General features: G+C 40.4%; 1 protein-coding gene across 1 annotated transcript in view; it reads right to left on the bottom strand.

Moving 5' to 3' along the window:
• Window positions 1-3,250: 3,250 nt before the first annotated feature.
• Window positions 3,251-21,144, bottom strand: part of TTC23 (tetratricopeptide repeat domain 23) — a 45,572-nt gene continuing 27,678 nt past the window's right edge. Inside the window, 5 exon segments of the mRNA XM_054042156.1 lie at window positions 3,251-3,419; window positions 4,162-4,241; window positions 11,735-11,884; window positions 13,147-13,274; window positions 20,800-20,905. Of these exon segments, the coding sequence (XP_053898131.1) occupies window positions 3,251-3,419; window positions 4,162-4,241; window positions 11,735-11,884; window positions 13,147-13,274; window positions 20,800-20,905 (633 nt within the window).

Raw genomic sequence — 21,144 nt, 5'->3', positions numbered from 1 at the left:
TTGAAAAATCGGGACGGGTGGGGGGGTAATAGGATCCTATACAAGAAAAAGACCCCAAAATTGGGACTGTCCCTATAAAATCGGGACATCTGGTCACCCTATTTTCAACCTATGGTCTATGGACCCCTGGAGGGCTACAGACTGTCTAAGAGGTCCATGAAAGGGTGTCATTATCATAGAACTGCGGTTTTTAACCTGAGGTCTGCAGACGATGTCAAAGATTTCCAAAGGGATCCGCACCTCCATTCAAAAATTTTCAGTTGTGAACCCCTAAAAAAAGTTGAAAACCACTGTGGTAGCAGAATCCAGGTCTTAATTCACATGCTTCTATTCCTAGCCAGAGCAATATAACCTACTACTCTGAGGGTTGTATGTTACTGACACGCCCTATTTAACAGCTTTGTGTGTAATTACTTTATTGATAGCGTGGAGCTGGAAGGATTGATAACATGGCCTCAATCAGCACACACTGTTGAAGCTTACTCATAGAAACTTTGCTGCTGTTTTTTTCATTAAATACAAATAAGGTAATTGCTGAGTTTGAATTTAACAAATAGAATTTTGTTAATGTAACTACTAGTTTTATTCAGTAGAAGTTTGTATTTATATGCTTGAGGTAGTTTACCTCAGAAGTGGGGGACTATAATAATCTTTAAACATGTACACTTTTGGATTTGAAAGCAAATAAAATGGAGTATATACGTGTAAGAAGAGATATATGAGAGAGCTACAGCTCTGTACAGATTGATGTTTGCTATAGCAGGTGTTTAAAAGACTGTAGACATGTTGAAGCAGGGTTTGTTGATGTCAGCTGTGAGACTTTGCAGGCAGCTTGTGGTATGGTCATTTACGATGCAGTCTGCATTGCTGTTGTGGTTTCATGATTTTTGCACTTTTTTCACATTCAGTATTAAACAATGAAAAAGACTGTGTATATGCTTCTTTCTCCTCCTTCCCCCATCGCCCCCTGGTTGGTATTTATAAATCTCCATTAGCAAAGGAAAAAGAAATCCAAGTTTTCATGTCTCATGGTTTGAGGCATCTCTGTATGTTCAGATCCATGAGCCCCTTTCAGTTCAAAGAACACATTCTTTCATTCCAGATTATCAAGTGCTTGTATCACTGTGGTGGCAGGGACAGAGTAAAAACACAGCAACTAGTTATTCTTTGACTCATTTAACCAACATGGTTGGAGTGGCTGAGGTGCCTTCTTAGCAGCAGGGTCCAGAAGGGACAGGGCATTTATAAACCCGAAGTGGTTGGAGTGGACAGGAGAACCATAGTTTTCCTGCTGCTCTAAGATTTGGCTGAATTATGCCATTCTGTCCTGGGGTCTGCTCAGGGCTAATGCAGCTCCTCCTGGTTGCTCTGGGGACTAGCTGATTCCAGGTCCAATGCCTCCTTTCTGCCTCTCACCGCATGCCCTGCCTTTCTTCCTGGATCTCAGCGAGGCAAGATGCTGCGTGGTTGTGGTTTAGCTCTCTGGCCAAGTCACATGTGTCCTTCCTTTATCTCATAGAACTGGAAGGGACCCCGAAAGGTCATAGAGTCTAGCCCCCTGCCTTCACTAGCAGGACCAAGTACTGATTTTGCCCCAGATCCCTAAGTGGCCCCCTCAGGGATTGAACTCACAACCCTGGGGTTAGCAGGCCAATGCTCAAACCATAAAGAAAATATGTAGTGGTCATTTATGACATGAAGGAGGAAAATTTATCTAGAGACACCAGCCAGCTTTGCTGAGTCTAAGTTAAGAAAAATATAAAGCTCTTCAGTTCTTGCAAAAGAATAGGACTGGTGCTTTCTGGTAAATGGTGACATGGAAGTGGTCGAATAGTCTCACTGAAACCAAAGACTCAGACCAGAAGCATGTTTTCGGCCTTCATTTTATAATTAAGGGACATTATTCCCTAAACTGTTAATTGAGGTTTTAGTCTCCTCTTCTGAGTGACTCTCCCTAAAGGTACTGTGAATCAGAGCTGTAACCCCAGGCATCTCTCTGAATAATGAGATGGCCATCACTTTGGGTTGTTTTTTTCAGCACATTGTTTAAGCTCTTAATTTAGGGTGACCAGATATCCCAATTTTATAGGGACAGTCCAGATTTTTTGGGTCTTTTTCTTATATAGGCTCCTATTACTCCTCACCCCCTGTCCCGGCTTTTCACGCTTGCTGTCTGGTCAGCCTATCTTAATTCCTAGATTTAACATGGTTCTCAGTTATGCTAACATCAAATGATTCCATGGAAACTACTCTTTCCATAAAGTACTGAACTCTTGAAGGTAACACCTTACCAGAGATACACACATCCTTATATCCAAAATTCTTTTTAAATGGTCCTAAAATTACCAGGGATGAACCTGTATTCGTCCTGCACCATAAAAATCCCTACAGCCAAATATGAGAACAGATGTAAGCACTGAACCCCCACAACCACTAGATTAGAAAGTGAAATCTTTAAATGATACGATCTGCAATTATTCATGCAAGTTCATTGTATAGCTGACCCTATTGATCCAGTTTTTCCCTTCCAAATTGTGCTGTGGGTAGCAGCAGCTGGTACTTTTTCAGCCTGAAATCAAGCACACTTCAGCTATGGCATCATGTGCCAGCGGGAGGAAGAGTCCTGAGATCAAATGAACCCTAGATGTTCTTCACATGGCAGAACTTGCTTAAAGTTACACATATCTGATACAAAAGAAAGACTTCTTTAAAAACAAGAAAAAAATACCTCACCCTATTGTCAACTTTTTTGGGGGTGGGGTTATTTTCCTAACTCATACCCTATTGTGTTTAACCAACCAAACAAAAAGATTTTAACAGTTTTTGCACAATGCAGTTAATGGTGCATGGCTATCAAGGTAATAGGGTGCCTTTATGAATAGACTAAATAGAAAAAATTAAAATCCAGATTTGTTCAAGAAACTATAAGCGTGCAGTGCAGAAACAGCAATGCCTGCCTGAATCTTATTTTTGATGTAAATTTATGTTATTAGTGAGGCAGTTTTGTATTTCCAAACAGGGGAAAAAAATTTTCTTTCACAAGAGAGAAAACTGAAGAGACTGTTATTACATGATCTTAAAACGCTATGATCCAAGAGTATAAAAATTAAAAATAGCATTCACCTCTATTAATTTTTTTTCTGTATCCATTAAGGTAAGTAATCTATCCCCACGAAAGTTTGCTTTACATTCAGTATTTAATCCAGTAACAAATTTCAGTTCTGCATGACAGATACTTGCAGATACAGGTTCAGTCTTCAGAAGTAAACATGAGAAACCTGTCATATATATATATATATATATATATATATATTATATTGGCTTTGGGCCTTCCCACTATGGAGTACTGTTGCACAATAGTACAGTATGGTGGTCTTTTTTTATCTGATCGTCTCTGTTTTGCTGCTACATCTGGGGCCCTGAAAAAAGGAAGGGTGTTGTAAATCAAAGGTCATTGTAAGTTCCACTATTCACCACTTAATTTACAAAATATGAATGATTAACAGCCCCTGTAAGCACTGCATATCTTGAAATACTCAGCTCATCCATAGAGCCAAACACTTTTTATAATTGGGAACTGATGTTTTCAATGGATTGTTGTTCTCCTAATCCTGGCTTTTACTTGATTTCTGTAATGGCTCAATTTGTCATTCTCTGAGAGAGAGGGGATGCTATACGATTACTTATGGCAGCATCTTCTCAGTTAGTGACCGAGGAAGATGCTGAGCAACAGTTTTAGGACTGTGATGATGTAGATGATGTCTATTAGATGTAGGGACCTAATACGTGAACTACACTGCCAGTGTTGCTAATTCGTTTTTTTGGAGTGGGGTGGGAATGAAGGTGAAAGGGAATCTATCCTCCTCTGAATTTTATTTGCTGCTCTGATTAATCTAAGCGGTGGTGGTGGCACATCTCAAAATCTCTGTAGGCCGTGGTCAGATCACTGCTGTGAAAGTCTGAAGAGTTATCCTTAAACCAGAGTGTTATATTCAACAAACTGTTGCCCTGTGAACTTTCCAACTGTGTGCGTCATCTTTCTTTTCCATCAGACATTTCTGTGAGCTCTACGGCCCAAATATCTCTGAGACGTGCAGAGAAACACAGAATGTAACAGCATATAAAAGGAAGATCAGCCAAGAAGACTGAAAACTTACTCACTTTGACAAGTCAATGGCCTCCTGGGTTACAACAGTCCTTTTGTTGTGGGTGCCATATAAGAGGGGCTGAAGATACAGGCACTGCAAAACATAATTTAATAAGATACCTAATACCATCAGAATCTGATCCAAAATATTTTGATCAAAAAAGCCAACCTAGGAAAAACAAACACATTTATTTATACCAATAAAGACAGATATCTTACAGAACATTTTAATCATATTACAAAATAATTAGCCATCAAATTAAATAAGAACAAGACTAATTTGTCATATCCCTGGGTTTCAGAAAGCCACTTCCACTGGAGCTGTGAAATGAAGAGGGAGGGTGGTGAAGATAACTATTTATATTTGCTATTGGATTACTAAGCACAAAATTATTTTTTTAATTGTATAAACTGTGATTATATAGTGGTGTGTGTGTGTGTTATAGGGGTATTCATTTAGCCAACAATGAAAATAAGAGTTCACATTCACCTTAAAGAAAACCACTTGCATATGGTTGAGTGGAGAATTTAGCTCATGGTTTATGTTGCATTCTGTTCCTGGGAAAACAAATTGTATTTATGGCAAAGTCTTACATAATTTAACAGGGGTGAAACTAATAGCAATTACTTTAATTGAACTTTCTTTAAATAGAAACTACAGCAATTACTTTAAAACCCTAAAGAGTTTCCAGCCAAAACCAGGAACAACAGACTAAAATTTAAAAATAATTTGAATCAAACTGTTTTGTACCTAAAAATAAAAATTGCATTTGGTTTGCATGGTGGAGGGAAGGTTCTGGCTGGTTTTTATTTATTCTGTTCATTTGGTGCATCTCTAATCTGTATACAGTAATCTGAACTCATGTAGTCATTGGATTAGCCCTTGAAAATATTAAAACATTAATTAAAAAAATGTGCATTGGAAATTCAGACAAATAGCTGTTTTCTTGCAGAACAGTGAGAAAAAACAAATTCTCACAAAAAATATGATTATTTATGTTTTCTGGTGGTACCCACCATGTGCTAGGTGCTGTACAAACACAAAAGACAGACTGGTCCCTGTGCCAAAGAGCTTACCATTTTTGTTTTGTCCTCTTAAGCAGAAGACAGAGGATCAGAGAAACAGGTATTTCCTGCTAACAGCAAGCTTTAATAACACAGCTGTTTTGTGTTTTAATAAGACACTGTCCAAAATTATCCTTAAAGTTTGTTGTTGTCAGCTAGCTAGTTACAAGCTGAAGTGGGTCTTCAGATATCCATGTTTTAAAGACTAATGATACTTCATACAAAAATAGATCTTGTTCCCTCAGGGGGAAGAAATCAGAATGCTTTCAGCCAGCTCTAAAGGTCTAAAGCTCTAAAGGTCAAGGTTTAATTTTAAATGCACCATATTTTTTTAAAAATGTATTTACAAGGACCTAACCTTCAAGTGGAGATCACAGAGACATTGCAAGTATGATCTTATGTTAACTGAATAACTGTAGCACTAAAGTGTTTTTTTTTAATTTTAATCATTCCCTGATCTAATTAATGTTTGAGAAGTCTGGACTAGAGTAAGAAAAAAAATCGGAACTATAAAAATAAATATCACACAAACATACATCTACTCACACACCGCTGGTAACACAGGGAATGGAAAAGGAATAGGAAAGACTGAAACAGACACTTAGATCCTTCCCTCACCACCCACAGCTATGCCATTGGCTACAGGAATGTGCCATTAGTTACAAACCCAGAATACATAATGAAGTAAGGTTAATAAAAATAGTGGTGACATGTAATAATAACCTTAAAGATGTGGAACACTTTTGGCACTGACAAGCGTCATGGTAAACGACACCAATGACACCAACAGATTGTTTTAAGCTACTGACATGGTAACTGTTTTTGGATTCAGCAGCCTAAAGCTAGTATTTCACTCAGTGAAGTTAGCATATTTTGTCAAAGACTTTGAATTAAAGGAAAATGGTCAATTTAAAAATCATACTTCTGTCTGCACTCTATTTTCTTCATCTCAGATAAAGTACTGTATACTAAAGGACACTATGCCATAACACTATGCTGTAAATCGATGTATTGTAGGCACACATCCTACATTAAATATGATGAGAGCAAGTCCAAATAGTCATCTAAGATGTCACGAATATCGGTCTTTAGTAGTGTAATTTTTATAAATTTTCTGAGCTGAGAAACAATTAAATTTTATGGGTTCCTATAGCTTTTCTAAAGAGCTCTTCTCACTACACAATATAGCCAGTTTGGTGATTTAGCCTGTGCTTGTGTGAGATAAACAGCATATATTCTATTTGATATGGAATATGCATAGGAATAGTTTATGTTCTGTTCCTGTGATCAGTCAGTACTATGAAATTCTTATTTGTACATACAATAAATAAGTTGATGAATTTTATTGTAAATGGTGATTTATTAAGTGGGTTGGTCTAAGATTTAAAGCAGGGGTCGGCAACGTTCGGCACACGGCTCGCCAGGGTAAGCACCCTGGCGGGCCGGGCCAGTTTTATTTACCTGCTGATGCGGCGGGTTCGGCCGATCGCGGTTCACCGTCACGGGCCAATGGGGGCGGCGAGAAGCCGCGGCCAGCACATCGCTCGCCCGCGCCACTTCTCGCCACCTCCATTTGCCTGGGATGGCGAACTGCGGCCAGTGGAGGCCGCGATCGGCCGAACCTGCCACATCACCAGGTAATTAAAACTGGCCCGGCCCGCCAGGGTGCTTACCCTGGCGAGCCGCGTGCCGAACGTTGCCGACCTGATTTAAAGTATGATGCCTTGAAATAAATTCTTAGACTACATCTGACTTGATTAGACTCCATAGATCAGTGTTTCCCAAACTTGGGACGCTGATTGTGTAGGAAAAGCCCCTGGCGGGCCGGGCCGGTTTGTTTACCTGCCGCGCCCGCAGGTCTGGCTGATCGCGGCTCCCACTGGCCACGGTTCGTTGCTCCAGGCCCATGGGAGCTGCTGGAAGCGGCGTGGGCCGTGGGACATACTGGCCGCCGCTTCCAGCAGCTCCCATTGGCCTGGAGCAGCGAACTGCGGCCAGTGGGAGCCACGATCGGCCGGACCTGCGGACGCGGCAGGTAAACAAACCGGCCCAGCCCGCCAGGGGCTTCCCCTACAGAAGCGGCGTCCCAAGTTTGGGAAACACTGACCTAGATTATTAGCAAGTCTTATACAACATGCAAAAACTTGTTTAGAACTTTATTTGCCTTAAGGTGAAAAAGGGACTTTATGATACAAAAATGTCTGACTCTCTCTTTTCAGCTGAAGTCCTACAGAGCCCTTCCATAGTTCTCAATTCAGGCTAGCTCCTTGACGTGATCATTGAATTATGTTACATTGTACTACATAATATAATCTCACCTTCTGATTTGTTTTTAGACCCATGTACCAGACAGACCCCTCAGCACAGGGAATGCTACATCTGGAAAAGCTTCTGTTTTAAATGGATTCCATGTAGTTAAGCTGGGAACTCTGCTGCTGCAGCTGCTGTTGTGATACAAACAGCAGAACACAGAACGCAGCTAAAGTAGCCTGCAACAACAAGCCCCACTAAGAGGCTGCTGGCCTCACACATTGGGCAATTGCAAAGGTTTAGACTTAACTGTAGATGATTTTTGTTGTGAGTTGTCGCTATACCAGAATGAGGTCGTAACTATAGCCTGCATGTTGTCTGCTAGCTCACGTCTATAGTACCTTTTTTGATTAAAGATTAAAAAAGGAGAAGTACACAAAAGGAATGCAGAGTAAATTATAAGGGAGTTGGCACAGTCTAGCAGCTAAAATAGAGGATAGACTGTAAAGAGACTTTTGGGCAAATCACTCACCTCTGTCAGTTTCTCCATCTGTAACATGGAGGGAAAGGTACGTAACTACCTTTGTAAGTTGCTTTGAGATCCTCAGATGAAAGTCACTTTATGAGTGTGAAGTATTATTATCTAAAACCAGCCATTAGTTCTTGTTTCTTGAAAGGAATTTAACAGATTTATACCTTTTCATCCTTTGGACCTAATTTTCAGAAAGTTGAGGCCGATGGTGGGTGCCCATTTATGCACAGTCCGTGCACAGTCACAGAAATTGCATGCACTAATGAGTTATTTGCTCCTTTATGTACACAAATGACTTGAGTATACTATGTAGATATGAAATGCACATAGACCATGGGCTTCAATTATTGGAAACCCAGCCCTTAATGTTTTAATGGGGCTGCTTTCGCTAATTACTAAAGAATCCAAAGTGGAAAACATACATAAACCGTGTTTGGTAGTGAAACATTTCAAATGTAGGTTACCAGTTTAAATCTAGTCTGGGCTGTTAACACCTCTCTATTTGGTGGCCTATGTTAAATGAATTTGCCTTAGTCAAGTTTCTAGCAGAAAATGTTTACTTTATAGAAAACAGTACTGTATGGCAGTTTTAGCAGTAAGGTCATTAACTGAATGGACACAGAGAGTGAGCTAACTTTTAGCTCTGAGCTGGGACAGACTGGAAGAGCATTGTGGGAAGCTGATATTTCTACTGCCTGACTGTATCTGCTCAGTGAATGAGGAGGTGATAATTTTCCATTGTTTTGAAACTTCAGCACCTTCACAAGCATGATATTTACTTACAATAATCAAACATTTTTAAATTGCCCATTGGATTTGAGAAATCGGTCTCTAAAAGTCGTATTGTTTAATATGTTGGTTTTTTTCCAATCAGGCCAATAACAGCAAACCATTATCCAAGACAGCACAGGAAAATATCCAGCTTCTGAGTATTGTGGTATGAAAGAATTATTCTGTTGTAACCTTGTATATTACTCTTTAAAATTAGAGTCAGCCTTAACCACACAATATTACAATTCCAGTTTCTTTAAGCTGCTAGAGGTTTCTATAACTAAATAAAATAGCTGAATGTGCTTTCACAAAGTCATAAGATATTTCTTTTAATGTCTATGAAAGGTATTTATAAGGTCATCTTATCTTAAGAGTAGGATTTATCATTAAAGTAGACAAGAACACTAATTCCTAACCCTTCTCCCTAAAAACAAAATTCATAGTATGTAAATCAATGTACTTCTTAAAGTTACATGTAATAAAACACATAGTGCCTGTTTTTAATGATCCTTCACTTGGCCTCCTATTTTGTTCCTACATTTTAACTACTGCAAATAACTACAGCTGCAACTAGTGTCACAAAATCCATCTAATTTGGGGGAACTGCTAGGTTGCTTAATGCTTTAAAGGGACATCAATTGCATGTGCATGAATTTGTGCCTGGAAATGGCAGGGTGAAAACTGCATTTGTGAAATAAGAGGCCACCTTTTCTAGGTATGCATCGAGTATAGGGAAATCATTAAAAACACCTGCTTCGCTAGCATACATCCCAAAGCATGTTAATAGCGTATTTGGTTTTCCATGTTTGAAATGTATGTTCTGCACTACAAAACAACTACTAGTTTTTCCATCATCTATGAAATTTTCCTGTGAAATTTAGAAATGGGCAATGTGTTAAAATCATCCCATTAATTTTCTAACCCCAAACAGAACTGTTTCATAGAATCCTTTTTTGGGACATCTGCCTAAATTTTGAGGCGATAATGTCCTAGATATCAATGCCTTTTTCTTAGTATTGATTTTAATGCAGCATGGTTGCTTCTTTAAACATTTGTAAAGAATGACTGAGTTTAATGCATTTAGGCCCTGATCCTGCAGTATTAAAGTAAATGGGAATTTTGTCATTGACTTCAACAAGTATAACTTTAGCGCCCTCGTGGCCAAGATGGAGTCTGCTCTGCAGGCAGCTCTGGCCAAGAGAAGGCGCGCGCAGAAATGCAGCAGGAGAAATCCCTTCCACCCCAGGGGCACCTGTTCCAACCCCCCAGAGTGAACACACACACCCACAGGAAAAGTACAATGGATATAACAAGGGAAATATTTATTTACAGAGGGATGAGAGGAGAAAAACAACAAGGGGAAATATAGGGGGAGCAGCAGAACAGGGTTGCATCCAAGCCAAGGCCCCACGGGCCCAGTGTTAGCACAGTGTGGAAGGGCAGACACCGAGCAATGTGTCTGCACACAGAGTTCAGGAGTCCTGAGCAAAGTTCCAGTCCAGTGGTGAGTCTTAGGTGCTCCTGGTCGTCTTCGGCGCCAGTGAACTTTCCCCCAACAAACCCCTCTGGTGCCCTCTTCTGCCGCTCTCTGCAAAGCCACACCGAGCGACCACCTCCCCACTTAACTAGCTACAGCCTCCCTCCTTGTTCCCAATGCAGAGTCCCAAGCTCCAGTACTCACAGCCCCATGAGCTCTGGGCAGCCGTGATACTGAGTCCAGCTCCGGCCTGTCCTTCTCGGGCGATTCCTCCCTGGCACAGTGCTCCTCCTGGCTCCTGTCCTGGGGTGGCCCCGATTGGCCCTGTCCTTCCCAGGCTTCAGGCAGGTTCTCTCTCCTTCACTTTTCCAGGGCCTCAGGCTGCCTCTCCCTCTCCTTGGAGCTCCAGTGCTGCCCCCTGGAGTTTCCCTCCTTTTTTTCTTACTCTCCCCCTCCTCCTTAGGAAAAAGCTTTAAAGGGGCCATGCTCTCTAAACCCCAAAGGGGTTACACAAGTATATGATCAAGCCCTTAAAAACGCAACCTGTGTTTCTCCTTTTTATGATGTGCTTCTAGCAGAATAAAAGTAGAACAACGATTCTGGAAGGCAAATACTGATATACACAGGCACACACCCATATTTTAGTTTACTTTACTGCAATTAAAAATTCTTTGTAGCAGTGGTTATTCGAGATTAAAAATATAAACCCAGACAAAAACTTCTGCTTGCTGGGGCAGAGGGGAAGAAGAATTCATCATCAGCATCTGAGAAAGAAGGAATGGATTTCAAAGACTGTCTGAGTCTAACAGAGAACTGGTAGCCTCAGTACTGACACTCAAAGGAGGGGGGTGGAAAAGAGGGGAATGTGCGAAGGTTCATAAGGATGCAGAGGACCCTCTCAGGAGAATATACATTTCTTACTACAGCAAAGTTTTAGTAAGTGCTGACAAGGTAAGGCATGAATTAAACATTGCATGATACTAGATAGCAGAGCTAAAAGCCTAACTTTCTCCTTGAGGTATAAAGAAGAACAGGAGTACTTGTGGCACCTTAGAGACTAACAAATTTATTAGAGCATAAGCTTTCGTGGACTACAGCCCACTTCTTCGGATGCATATAGTCTCTAAGGTGCCACAAGTACTCCTGTTCTTCTTTTTGCGGATACAGACTAACACGGCTGCTACTCTGAAACTTGAGGTATAAAGTGCAGGTGTTAGGGTCAGATCCTGTGTAATGGGACCAAACTGCACAGTGTGCGAGCCAGGGATGGATGTGTGAGAGTGGCTTAAAGCTTATCTTTGCACTGCCCTAATTCTGCTGCTACTCTGTGCAGGTCAGTTCCCCTACACTAAGTTAGAGGGCGCTATATTTGTTCACGCATATCACAGTACAAAGAGGCTTCAGCTTGCCAAAGAAAGTTTTGCCAGGGCATAACTTACCAGTATAAACAAATGTCATTTATCCTGGCCTATTCATAAGCTTATGGTTTTACCTTCTTAAGTTTCTTGTATGCCAAATGTGTGTGTCCTTGTGCCAGTTCTGTTCCTCCTAGGAGCCAGTATGTCTCTGCTACTTCTGGGCTGAGATCCCCACATAGGGATATTTTAGCTTCTAATGATCCTTTCAGCACTATTGCTGCTCTCTGTGAAAGGAAAAATGGCCAAAAAAAAAATTAAAAACAGGTCAGGGAAGGAGAACAACATCAGCTGCTATAAGATAACTTCTGTTTGTTGTTATATAACAATGAAAATCACTTCTCTTTATTACAGTTACAAACAACAAACACAGTCTGAGTGTGGTCTATTATCTGAGCCAAGTTTTCTTTAGTTAAATGTGAGACAAGAAATAACAGGCACCAAAAAACTGTGTGTGCAAAATGAGAACTTCAGATGGTGAAATTCTGGGTTCATTTTCAAAAAGAAATTGGTGAAAAGAAAGAACGGACTCTTTAGTGTCTTACTAGTGTAACTAATGAAATTATTTTGGTTTTTTTTAGGTCAAGGATTTTCTCTTTCTCTGCCCATCATATATTAATAGTGCCTGATTCAGAGTCCATTAAATTCAGTGCAAAGCGTCCCATTGTTTTCAATGGGCTTTAAATTATTGTACTGGCGATCCCTAAATATAGACAAAAGGATATTACAAAAGTATTTGTGAATGTCTTTGTGCATAAAACCCGCTGATATATGCAAGCTCTTCTATCAAAAAGTGTAGTTGACAGAGATTTTATTCACAACAACATTTGCCGGAAACGAGCATGTTGGGAATACTACTTAGATTAGGGACCTCTTTTCTGTTTGTGTACAGCGCTTAGCACAATGGGATGCTAGTCTATAACTCCTGGGTGCTGCTGTTATACAAAAAATAAATAATAGTAGTGCAAATACTAGTGAGATTACCTGTTTCAGAAGTACTCTCCCAGACAATTTGAAGATCTGTTTTTACTTGCATAATAGATTCAAACAATTATGAATATTGGTATATAAGGTACATGCAGAAAAAGGGAGTTCTATTTCTAAAAGCTCAGACCATCCAATCAGGAAACAAACAATATCATGTGCCTGAGGTGACCAATCACTTTCCATTCATGCTATAAAGCACATAGTGAATGATCACAGAGATCAAGATGAAAACAGATTATTTATAAAAAAGGCAAATAACATAATCCTAAAAATCATGAGCTATTTACAATTCCCAAATGGAAAAAACCCTAATTATTCTAAACAAAAAATATTAATTACTTATTTAGTCTCCTCTTTCTTCGCCATTATCTCTACCATGAACTGACTGTGAGAGCAATGCCATTTCTGTGGAAAGGTTCTAGCAAAAAAAATATACACTCCCCCCACTACTTATAAAGTGTGTCAATGGATAAAGACAGAGTGATCTTCCAAAATTCCTTACCTCCTGCTGTCCAGTGGCTATAAGAAACTGACAGAAATCATCCACAGCTCCAAGGCATTTAGCACTCTCCATCCCTTCAGCTTCTTTAAAAGCATTTATGCTCTCTTGAAAATACTTCTCAGCCAGATCTAAATAAATTTAACATATACTTGAAACTGGAGGTCATTAACCTATATTACTCTCTCAGGGCCGGATTGCAGAGCCCTCAAGCCATGCTGAGAAATTTACTGATGCAAATAGCCTAAGAACAGAAGAACGGCCATATTGAGTCAGCTCAATGGTCCATCTAGCCCAGGGGTCGGCAACCTTTCAGAAGTGGTGTGCCAAGTCTTCATTTATTCACTCTCATTTATGGTTTCTCATGCCAGTAATGCATTTTAACGTTTTTAGAAGGTCTCTTTCTATAAGTCTATAATGTATAACTAAACTATTGTTGTATGTAAAGTAAATAAGGTTAGACTCAAGAGCTGGTCTAAATTTTTCAAAATCTGATTTTTCATCAAAATTTTCAGTCAAAAATTTCACAACAAATTATTCAATTTTTTCAACCAGCGCTATTAGAAATCTAAATGAAATATGATGCAGATGTTTAGAAGAGTAAAATATGGAGCAACTGCCTAGATTTAAAACTGTAAATGATTGTTCTATATTGAGCAACAGGGAATGGATCACTTGATGATTACCTGTTCTGTTCATTCCCTCTGGGGCACCTGGCATTGGCCACTGTCGGAAGACAGGATACTGGTCTGACCCAGTATGGCCATTCTTATTAGCTGTGCAAAAAAGGCTTTTCACTTTTAACAATAATAAATAATGAGTGTTATACCAGAGGTAAGGAACTCTTCATTTTAAGTAAATGATTTCTAAGTAATGCTTTAATTTCCTACTTTTGTTAGTTTGTATAACTTCTATGACAATTGAAGCACAATTACTTGTACAAACATAAATATTTTTAAAGGTGCTCATGAAATTTCCTTTTGGATTTCCATTAGAAAAATACGTTTGCTGCTCATTTATTATTTCTGCCTAGGAACATTACTTTAAAAGGGCCTGTGTGCAAGAAAGAAGAGAAGTAGTGATTTATTTGTAGGGGGAAAGCCAGAGAAATTCTCCCTCCCTAAATTATCTGTTCCTTGGCTCTAAATGCACAATAACTGTCCAGTTAGAGAATACATTTGTATTTTTTCACTTCTGGTTTCTATGGGCCTGATCCCTTGTGTCACTGGAAATTTTGCCTGTATCAGGACGTTAGGATTGGGTCCTCTGTTTTTACGTGCTATGTTACAACATCTACTTCAACAAACACATGTGGCTTTTCCCTCCACAGTCTAAGAATTTTACAAAAGTACTTAGACATACAAGGACACATTTTGGAGGGATGGCTGAAGAAAGGGCTGTAAGCGTGTCTCTTCTTTGCACATAAAGTACCATATGCACTGACACAAATCAGGAATCTGTGCACGTCTGCTTGCACCTATTCTCTTACTAAGAATAAGGCCAATCAATATGGAATTTGGTCTAAATTCATCATTGGACAATAGAATTGTAGTGAATGCCAGATGTCCTGTTACTAACATTAAAATCTGTTCTTGATTCATCAGTTATCTGATATCTAATCTTCCATAGGGCACTGGCTCACTTTCTTAACCTCTGGCATTTGGACCAGTCTGTAATTGGCATCCTGAGTAGCAGCTATTTTAATATCACTCCCATAGTCATTAGTTATTACAAGGTTAATTTAAGGAGTTCAGCCTCTCTGCCCTCCTCCCATTTTGTTCAGGAGGTATGCAAAAGGAAGGGAAGTGCAACTCATGCAGTTCACTGTGACTACAACTGCAACACACTGTAAACAGCAACACTGTTCAATAAGCTAGTTGATACATGGTTATGAGGTTTAGGGCTTGTCTACACTGTGCCACAGTGCAAACTATGGGTGTGTGAACTGCAGAGCGCATCAAGAAGTTGCACTCTAACTGCCCCAGGTGGACCCTGTTGGTGCAAACTAAAAGATATCTAGTCCACGTTAACATAGTCCTGTTTGAAAGAGGACTACATTTAGTTTAGTTTAGTGCTGCAACATGGCACAATCACCACATTCAGGTCTGTTTCCCAAGGCTGTTTCATTCAGGATCTGTATCTGTTGTGTATTCCCACAGCTGTTCTAAAGCAGTGATTCTCAAAGCCGGTCCGCCACTTGTTCAGAGAAAGACCCTGGCGGGCCGGGCCAGTTTGTTTACCTGCCGTGTCCGCAGGTTCCGCCTATCGCAGCTCCCACTGGCCGCGGTTCGCCGCTCCAGGCCAATGGGGGCTGTGGGAAGTGGCGCGGGCCGAGGTTACATATGTGAACCTACCACAAAGTAAATTCACAAAAAAAGGGCAATGAACACTTCATGAATAAAGTATGTGCAGGCTATTCCACTTTGTGACCTATTTAGTTGGGAGTCGTTTATCAACACATGATAAAATAGAGATGTTCTTTCACTGATGTTGTTTGGCAATAGGGTCAGTTACAAACTGGGGAAAGTCTAAATTTAAATATATGTTAAATTTTACACAGCATGTAATCTGGGGCTGTAAAATCCCATCTCTGTCACTGACTCACTGTGTAACAATGGGCAAATAAGTGAACTGCTCTGCCTTCAATTTCACTAACTGAGGCTACCGGCCTCACACCGTCCTCGGGGACCTCTTAATGGTTTCACGTCCTCTTGAACTCTCTCTTCAAAGTTCTTTTCAACTTTCCCTTACGGTACTTGTTGACTATCCGTCTCGTGCCAGTATTTAGCCTTAGATGGAGTTTACCACCAGCTTTGGGCTGCATTCCCAAGCAACCCGACTCCAAGAAGACCCAGTCCCGTCGTGAAACCATTAAGAGGTGCCCGTGGATGGTGTGAGGCCGGTAGTGGCCCCCAGCACGCCGGGAGTGGGTCTTCTTGGAGTCTGGTTGCTTGGGAATGCAACCTAAAGCTTGTGGTAAACTCCAACTAAGGCTAAATACTGGCACGAGAGTGTTTATGAAGTGCTTTTTGATTCTTGGAGGAAAAGTGCTATATAAGTGCAATGCATCAGCATTAGATTAATTATAAATGTGTATAAATTTATATCATATTTTGTTAAAGACATAATTTATACCATACTAAGTGGAAAGTACGGCCATACCTAAGCAGAGCACCTTTGATATATTATAGATCTACATACGTTTAAAATCTGAAAGCGTACAATAAATAGAACCTATCCTGAAGTAATACTTAGTGTGACTCAAATCTGCAGATACGTTTTTGTGATGTTAGCTTTTTACTAAACTGTGGCAACTGCATGCTTGGAAGGAATGGCATAGTTAAAGAAAAGTCTCTCTGCCTCATGTCTGCAGTGATGCGCAGACTCTATAGCCAAATACTCTTTAAAGAACACAGCCTGGAAGGGACTCAAGCATTGCAAAGTGAAGAGGGAAACAATTCCAAACAAGGCTGCCTGTGTGCAGCTCTGTTTTTGCTATCAGCCTTTGAAGGTTTACATTGAAGTACACTTTGTCCCAAAAGCTATTTTATTTGAATATCATTTATGGAAAAAGCTATAAACAAAACGCAAATATCTTGAATGCCTTTCAGTGCTGGGGAGAAGTGTTAGTATAAAGTTTGACACTGGTTGCACTGGCAGGCTAGCCAGGTTAGTATCACTGTGCAGGCCAATAGAGTGGAAACGAATTGAAGTGGGCACTGAGCAATTTTTTCCCTCCCTAGACTCTGTACATAGATGGGGTGTTCTGAGGAAACAGGCTTAAAATTCCTATTATGTAGCTGTTCCTTTGATAGGTTCTTCGTATATGAAGCAGGTGACTTCAAAAAGCATGTACCCAGTAGAGGATGTAAAATTTGAAACGATATTTTATCTGCCATGGAATTATAAAAGTAAACTATAGTCCACAGGCTCTGGCAAGTTTTCTATTTTATTTTATTTGAGTTTTATTTTCTTAGAGTATTTTAGAACAAAAATATAAAGTGTCATAGTGATGTAGGTGAGGGCTGAGATAAACGACCTCACAATGGGCATCCCTGCCTTTGTCACATCCAAGCTAGACAGCCACCATAGGAAATTGTTAGGCTCTTCTTGAAAAACAGCTGGAAGTTTCAGCTAAGAAAGATGGCGCCTTCTGAGTGAGAGGAGTTATTAGCCCACCTATGCTCAAGTACGCATTGGCAACTCGATTGCTTTTGGGTGCAATTCAAAATTTTAATTACAATCTTGAAAGTCTTCAATGGTCTGGGATCTGTGAGATCACCTCTCCATATTCCATCACATTCATTTAGATCAGCCAGAGCATTCTGATTGCTAGATCTTATAACTGATTTTTTTTTTTATGACTGTCAGCAAAACTCTCTCAGCACAGGGCTCTCACCTTTGGAAGTGGTTGTTCGCCAGAACTCAGGACCCGTGAGCTTCAGGACACGATCTAAAGCACATTTATCTGTTCAGTATTTGGTTATTTTCTCCCCCTTTCCTCACTCTGCCTAAGAAGAAAAGGGTAATCTGGCTGAAACAAGAGCAGTCGCTTTTGTTACTCTTTTTTTCATTCATATTTGTAAACAGTTCCAAGAAGTTAAGGCACTTAAGAAATCTTTACCTGGATAATTTCATAATTGTATTTTGCTCAGAGAAGGGCTGACTAGTAATCTGTAGCTAGAATTTTTTTTTAATCATAAAATGTTGGTAGCTTAACCAACTTTTGGATTCCATGCCCACATTCAAAGCAGCAACTTGAGCATGTCTGGCGGTGTCCCCCCCTCCAGAGATTAAAGGGCCACAATTAAAAGGCAGCTGTAAAGTACACCTGGGAAATAACCCCAACACAGGGAGCCTCCTCAGAGCTGAGGGCACGGTGGAGCAGAATGAAGGTAGGTGCGGGCATGCCCCAGATATTGAAGATATGGCACAAGTTAAGCCAGCCTTCAGGCATGTCCAAACTTGAGTTGGGGACAGAATCAGCCCGGCAGTCCCAGGAGAGAAGTACTGCTGCCCCCTCAGTTCTGGCACTAGGCTTAGCCCTGATGCAGGGAAGAATCGAGGCCACGGGGCTGAAAGAGCTCTTTTCTTTGCTCTGTATAATGAAAAATATTTCAACTTTTAATGACAACACTGTCATAATTTCTTACTCAATTTTACAAGCAAGAAATTAAAAAATTAAAAATTGAACGAGAAATGTGCAGAAAAACACAAAAAAGGAAATGTCTCAAAGGCTGCAAGACTTGATGGGGCATGCAAGTATTCAAATTTGGTTAGTGCGTAAACCAGGATGAGACTGCAGGAATTTGCTTTCCCCATGAGGAATATACATTCCTGCCTCTTTAATTTCTTTGTGATTTAAAATAATAGCTGAACCTACAGGGGATAATTGGTGTCTTCAATTAAGGGCTGAGGTAGATCATTCCAAGGGAATTGCAAACAGATTAAATCCTGTTGATTCAGGGTCATGAGGAAGCACTGAACATATTCCTAAATCCATTATATGGGCTGGGATAGCTGACAGCTGCTGGAAAGAGTTTTTTGTTCTTCCTATTTGTTTTTCTTTTATAAACCTGCCATCACAAAGTCTTGCATGGCTTTTCTCATTCTGGTCACCTGAAATAGCCTTTTAAAATATGCATGAGAATACTTACCAGCAACACTTTATAAACCATTAAAAAACTGAGCATAAGTAATTTTATTTCAAAATATATTCTCCCCACAAATTGTATGTAACTGATCTGCTTGAAATGGATAGTCAGTGTATGGCTTAGAGTAGGGGCCCTATCTGTTACTCTGAGCCAGTTTCAGTCGTTCAGGCTCCATCAGAAATCTTATAAAGGTATTTTCTATAAATTGCAAGGTCCTGGTTCTCTCTGGTCATTTCTAAACCTTCCGTACATCTCCTTGCTTTCACTTCACAATAGACTTCTGTTCCCATGTTCTAAATCAGGGGTCGGCAACGTTCGGCACGCGGCTCGCCAGGGTAAGCACCCTGGCGGGCCGGGCCAGTTTTGTTTACCTGCTGACGTGGCAGGTTCGGCCAATCGCGGCCCCCACTGGCCGCGGTTTGCCGTCCCGGGCCAATGGGGGTGGCGAGAAGTGGTGCAGGCAAGCAAACCTGCCGCGTCAGCAGGTAAATAAAACTGGCCCGGCCTGCCAGGGTGCTTACCCTGGCGAGCCGCGTGCCAACATTGCCGACCCCTGTTCTAAATTCTCACATTTAAAATTCCCTCTGGGTGAAATTCACCTCTCTAATGTGGCTCTATGCTCCTCTGTTGCACTTATGGCTATAACATGAGGCTTAAGTGATATGTAAAGCCTTGTACCGAGCTCTCTGTACCAGGGTCAATTTCAGATTCACTGAATAACATCCCTCTTGGGAGTCAAATCCTCTTGCTTCTAGCTCTGTCTCAATGCTTCTGGCTTTGAGGCACCATCAATGTACCTTAATGACAGTTTTGAACTCTCAGCCAATCAGAGTTCAGGGTGGATGCCCTTACATGTCAACCTGATTAGTGTGCATCCAGCGTTTACAGAAAATTAAGTAGAAAATGTTTCAAGTGCAAGGAACATGCAATTGCTCTACAGCCATGGCTCTCAACCTTTCCAGACTACTGTACCCCTTTCAGGAGTCTGATTTGTCTTGTGTATCCCAAGTTTCACCTCATTTAAAAACGACTTGCTTACAAAATCAGACGTAAAAATACAAAAGTGTCACAGCTCACTGTTACTGAAAAATTGCTTACTTTCTCATTTTTACCACATAATTATAAAATAAATCGACTGGAATATAAATAGTGTACTTATATTTCAGTGTATAGTATATAGAGCAGTATAAACAAGTCATTGTATGAAATTTTAGTTTGTACTGACTTTGCTAGTGCTTTTTATGTAGCCTGTTGTAAAACTAGGCAAATATCTAGAATGGGTTCACATACCCCCCTGGAAGACCTCTGTGTACCCCCAGGGGTACGCGTACCCCTGGTTGAGAACCAAATCTATAAATACTAGGTCATTATTAACTGATAGAACTGAAAGAATCCCAACAGAATAGCAAAATACTAAATCAGGACAAAAAACTTTCAGTGGCAGGGTCCCAAAAGGATAAATGGTAGGCTTTTAAAATTTGATCGCAACAACCCTGTGCCCACGCTTTTGGATACAGTAAATTTGTATAGCTACAGCTGCACACACTGACTGATAGCTTGAGGCTACTTCAAATTGCAAAGTAAGACTTCCAGCAAGGGAATACAAAGAGATTGCAATCAGCACACTTACTGGTTCAATCACAGCAGTGGCTGCAGCTCACTAATGATTTTAAAAGATGGATAAACACGTTAGAAAGAAATGGCAAACGCCTGCCATCGGTTTAGAACATCTTCTGTGGCTTCAAGGCTGCCTCTGTAACTCCCTCTTGCGATTTAGCTATTGCTCATAAAAGGCAAAGGATTAAGTGGAGGGTGATACATATCAAAAGCATCCGGTATGCCTTGAGAAACAACGTCACAGTCCTACAAAGTCTGCAAAATGAAACAAACAGTGCAAGAGGGACTAAATCTACTGTGATCCAGTGTGCAGCGTTTACTGAAGTGTGCATTCCTACAAGCAGGACGGCATGGTAACCATTCATAACCTTTAAAAGGCACTCACCCTTGTGCTCTGATTGTTTAGAGGCAACTGCAGCCTGTGCCATCAAGTGAGCAGTTTCTGCTGCTTCCCCTGAAGAAGGGCTTTTTCTCAGGGCAATGAAATGAGCCTGTTACAAATAAACAGAGGAAACGGTTTAGTTGAAATGACACTGCTTTGATGTAGTGTCACAGCGAGGTCTGTCTCCAGTGGGACAAGAAGAAAATAAATGGGCTTATTTGGCAGAAAGTTTCTTTTTCAGGGAAACCAAACAGACTTTATAAATGAGATGCTGTGTGCACATTAAAATCAGTTTTCCCAAGTTCTTCCATTGACATTGGATCAGGTTCTAGGTGAACTGTTTAGCTA

Source organism: Malaclemys terrapin, chromosome 10 (assembly GCF_027887155.1).
Source record: "Malaclemys terrapin pileata isolate rMalTer1 chromosome 10, rMalTer1.hap1, whole genome shotgun sequence".
Taxonomy (NCBI): Eukaryota; Metazoa; Chordata; order Testudines; family Emydidae; genus Malaclemys; species Malaclemys terrapin.
Note: the sequence above shows the minus strand (reverse complement) of the source record. Positions and strands in the feature narration are given on the sequence as shown.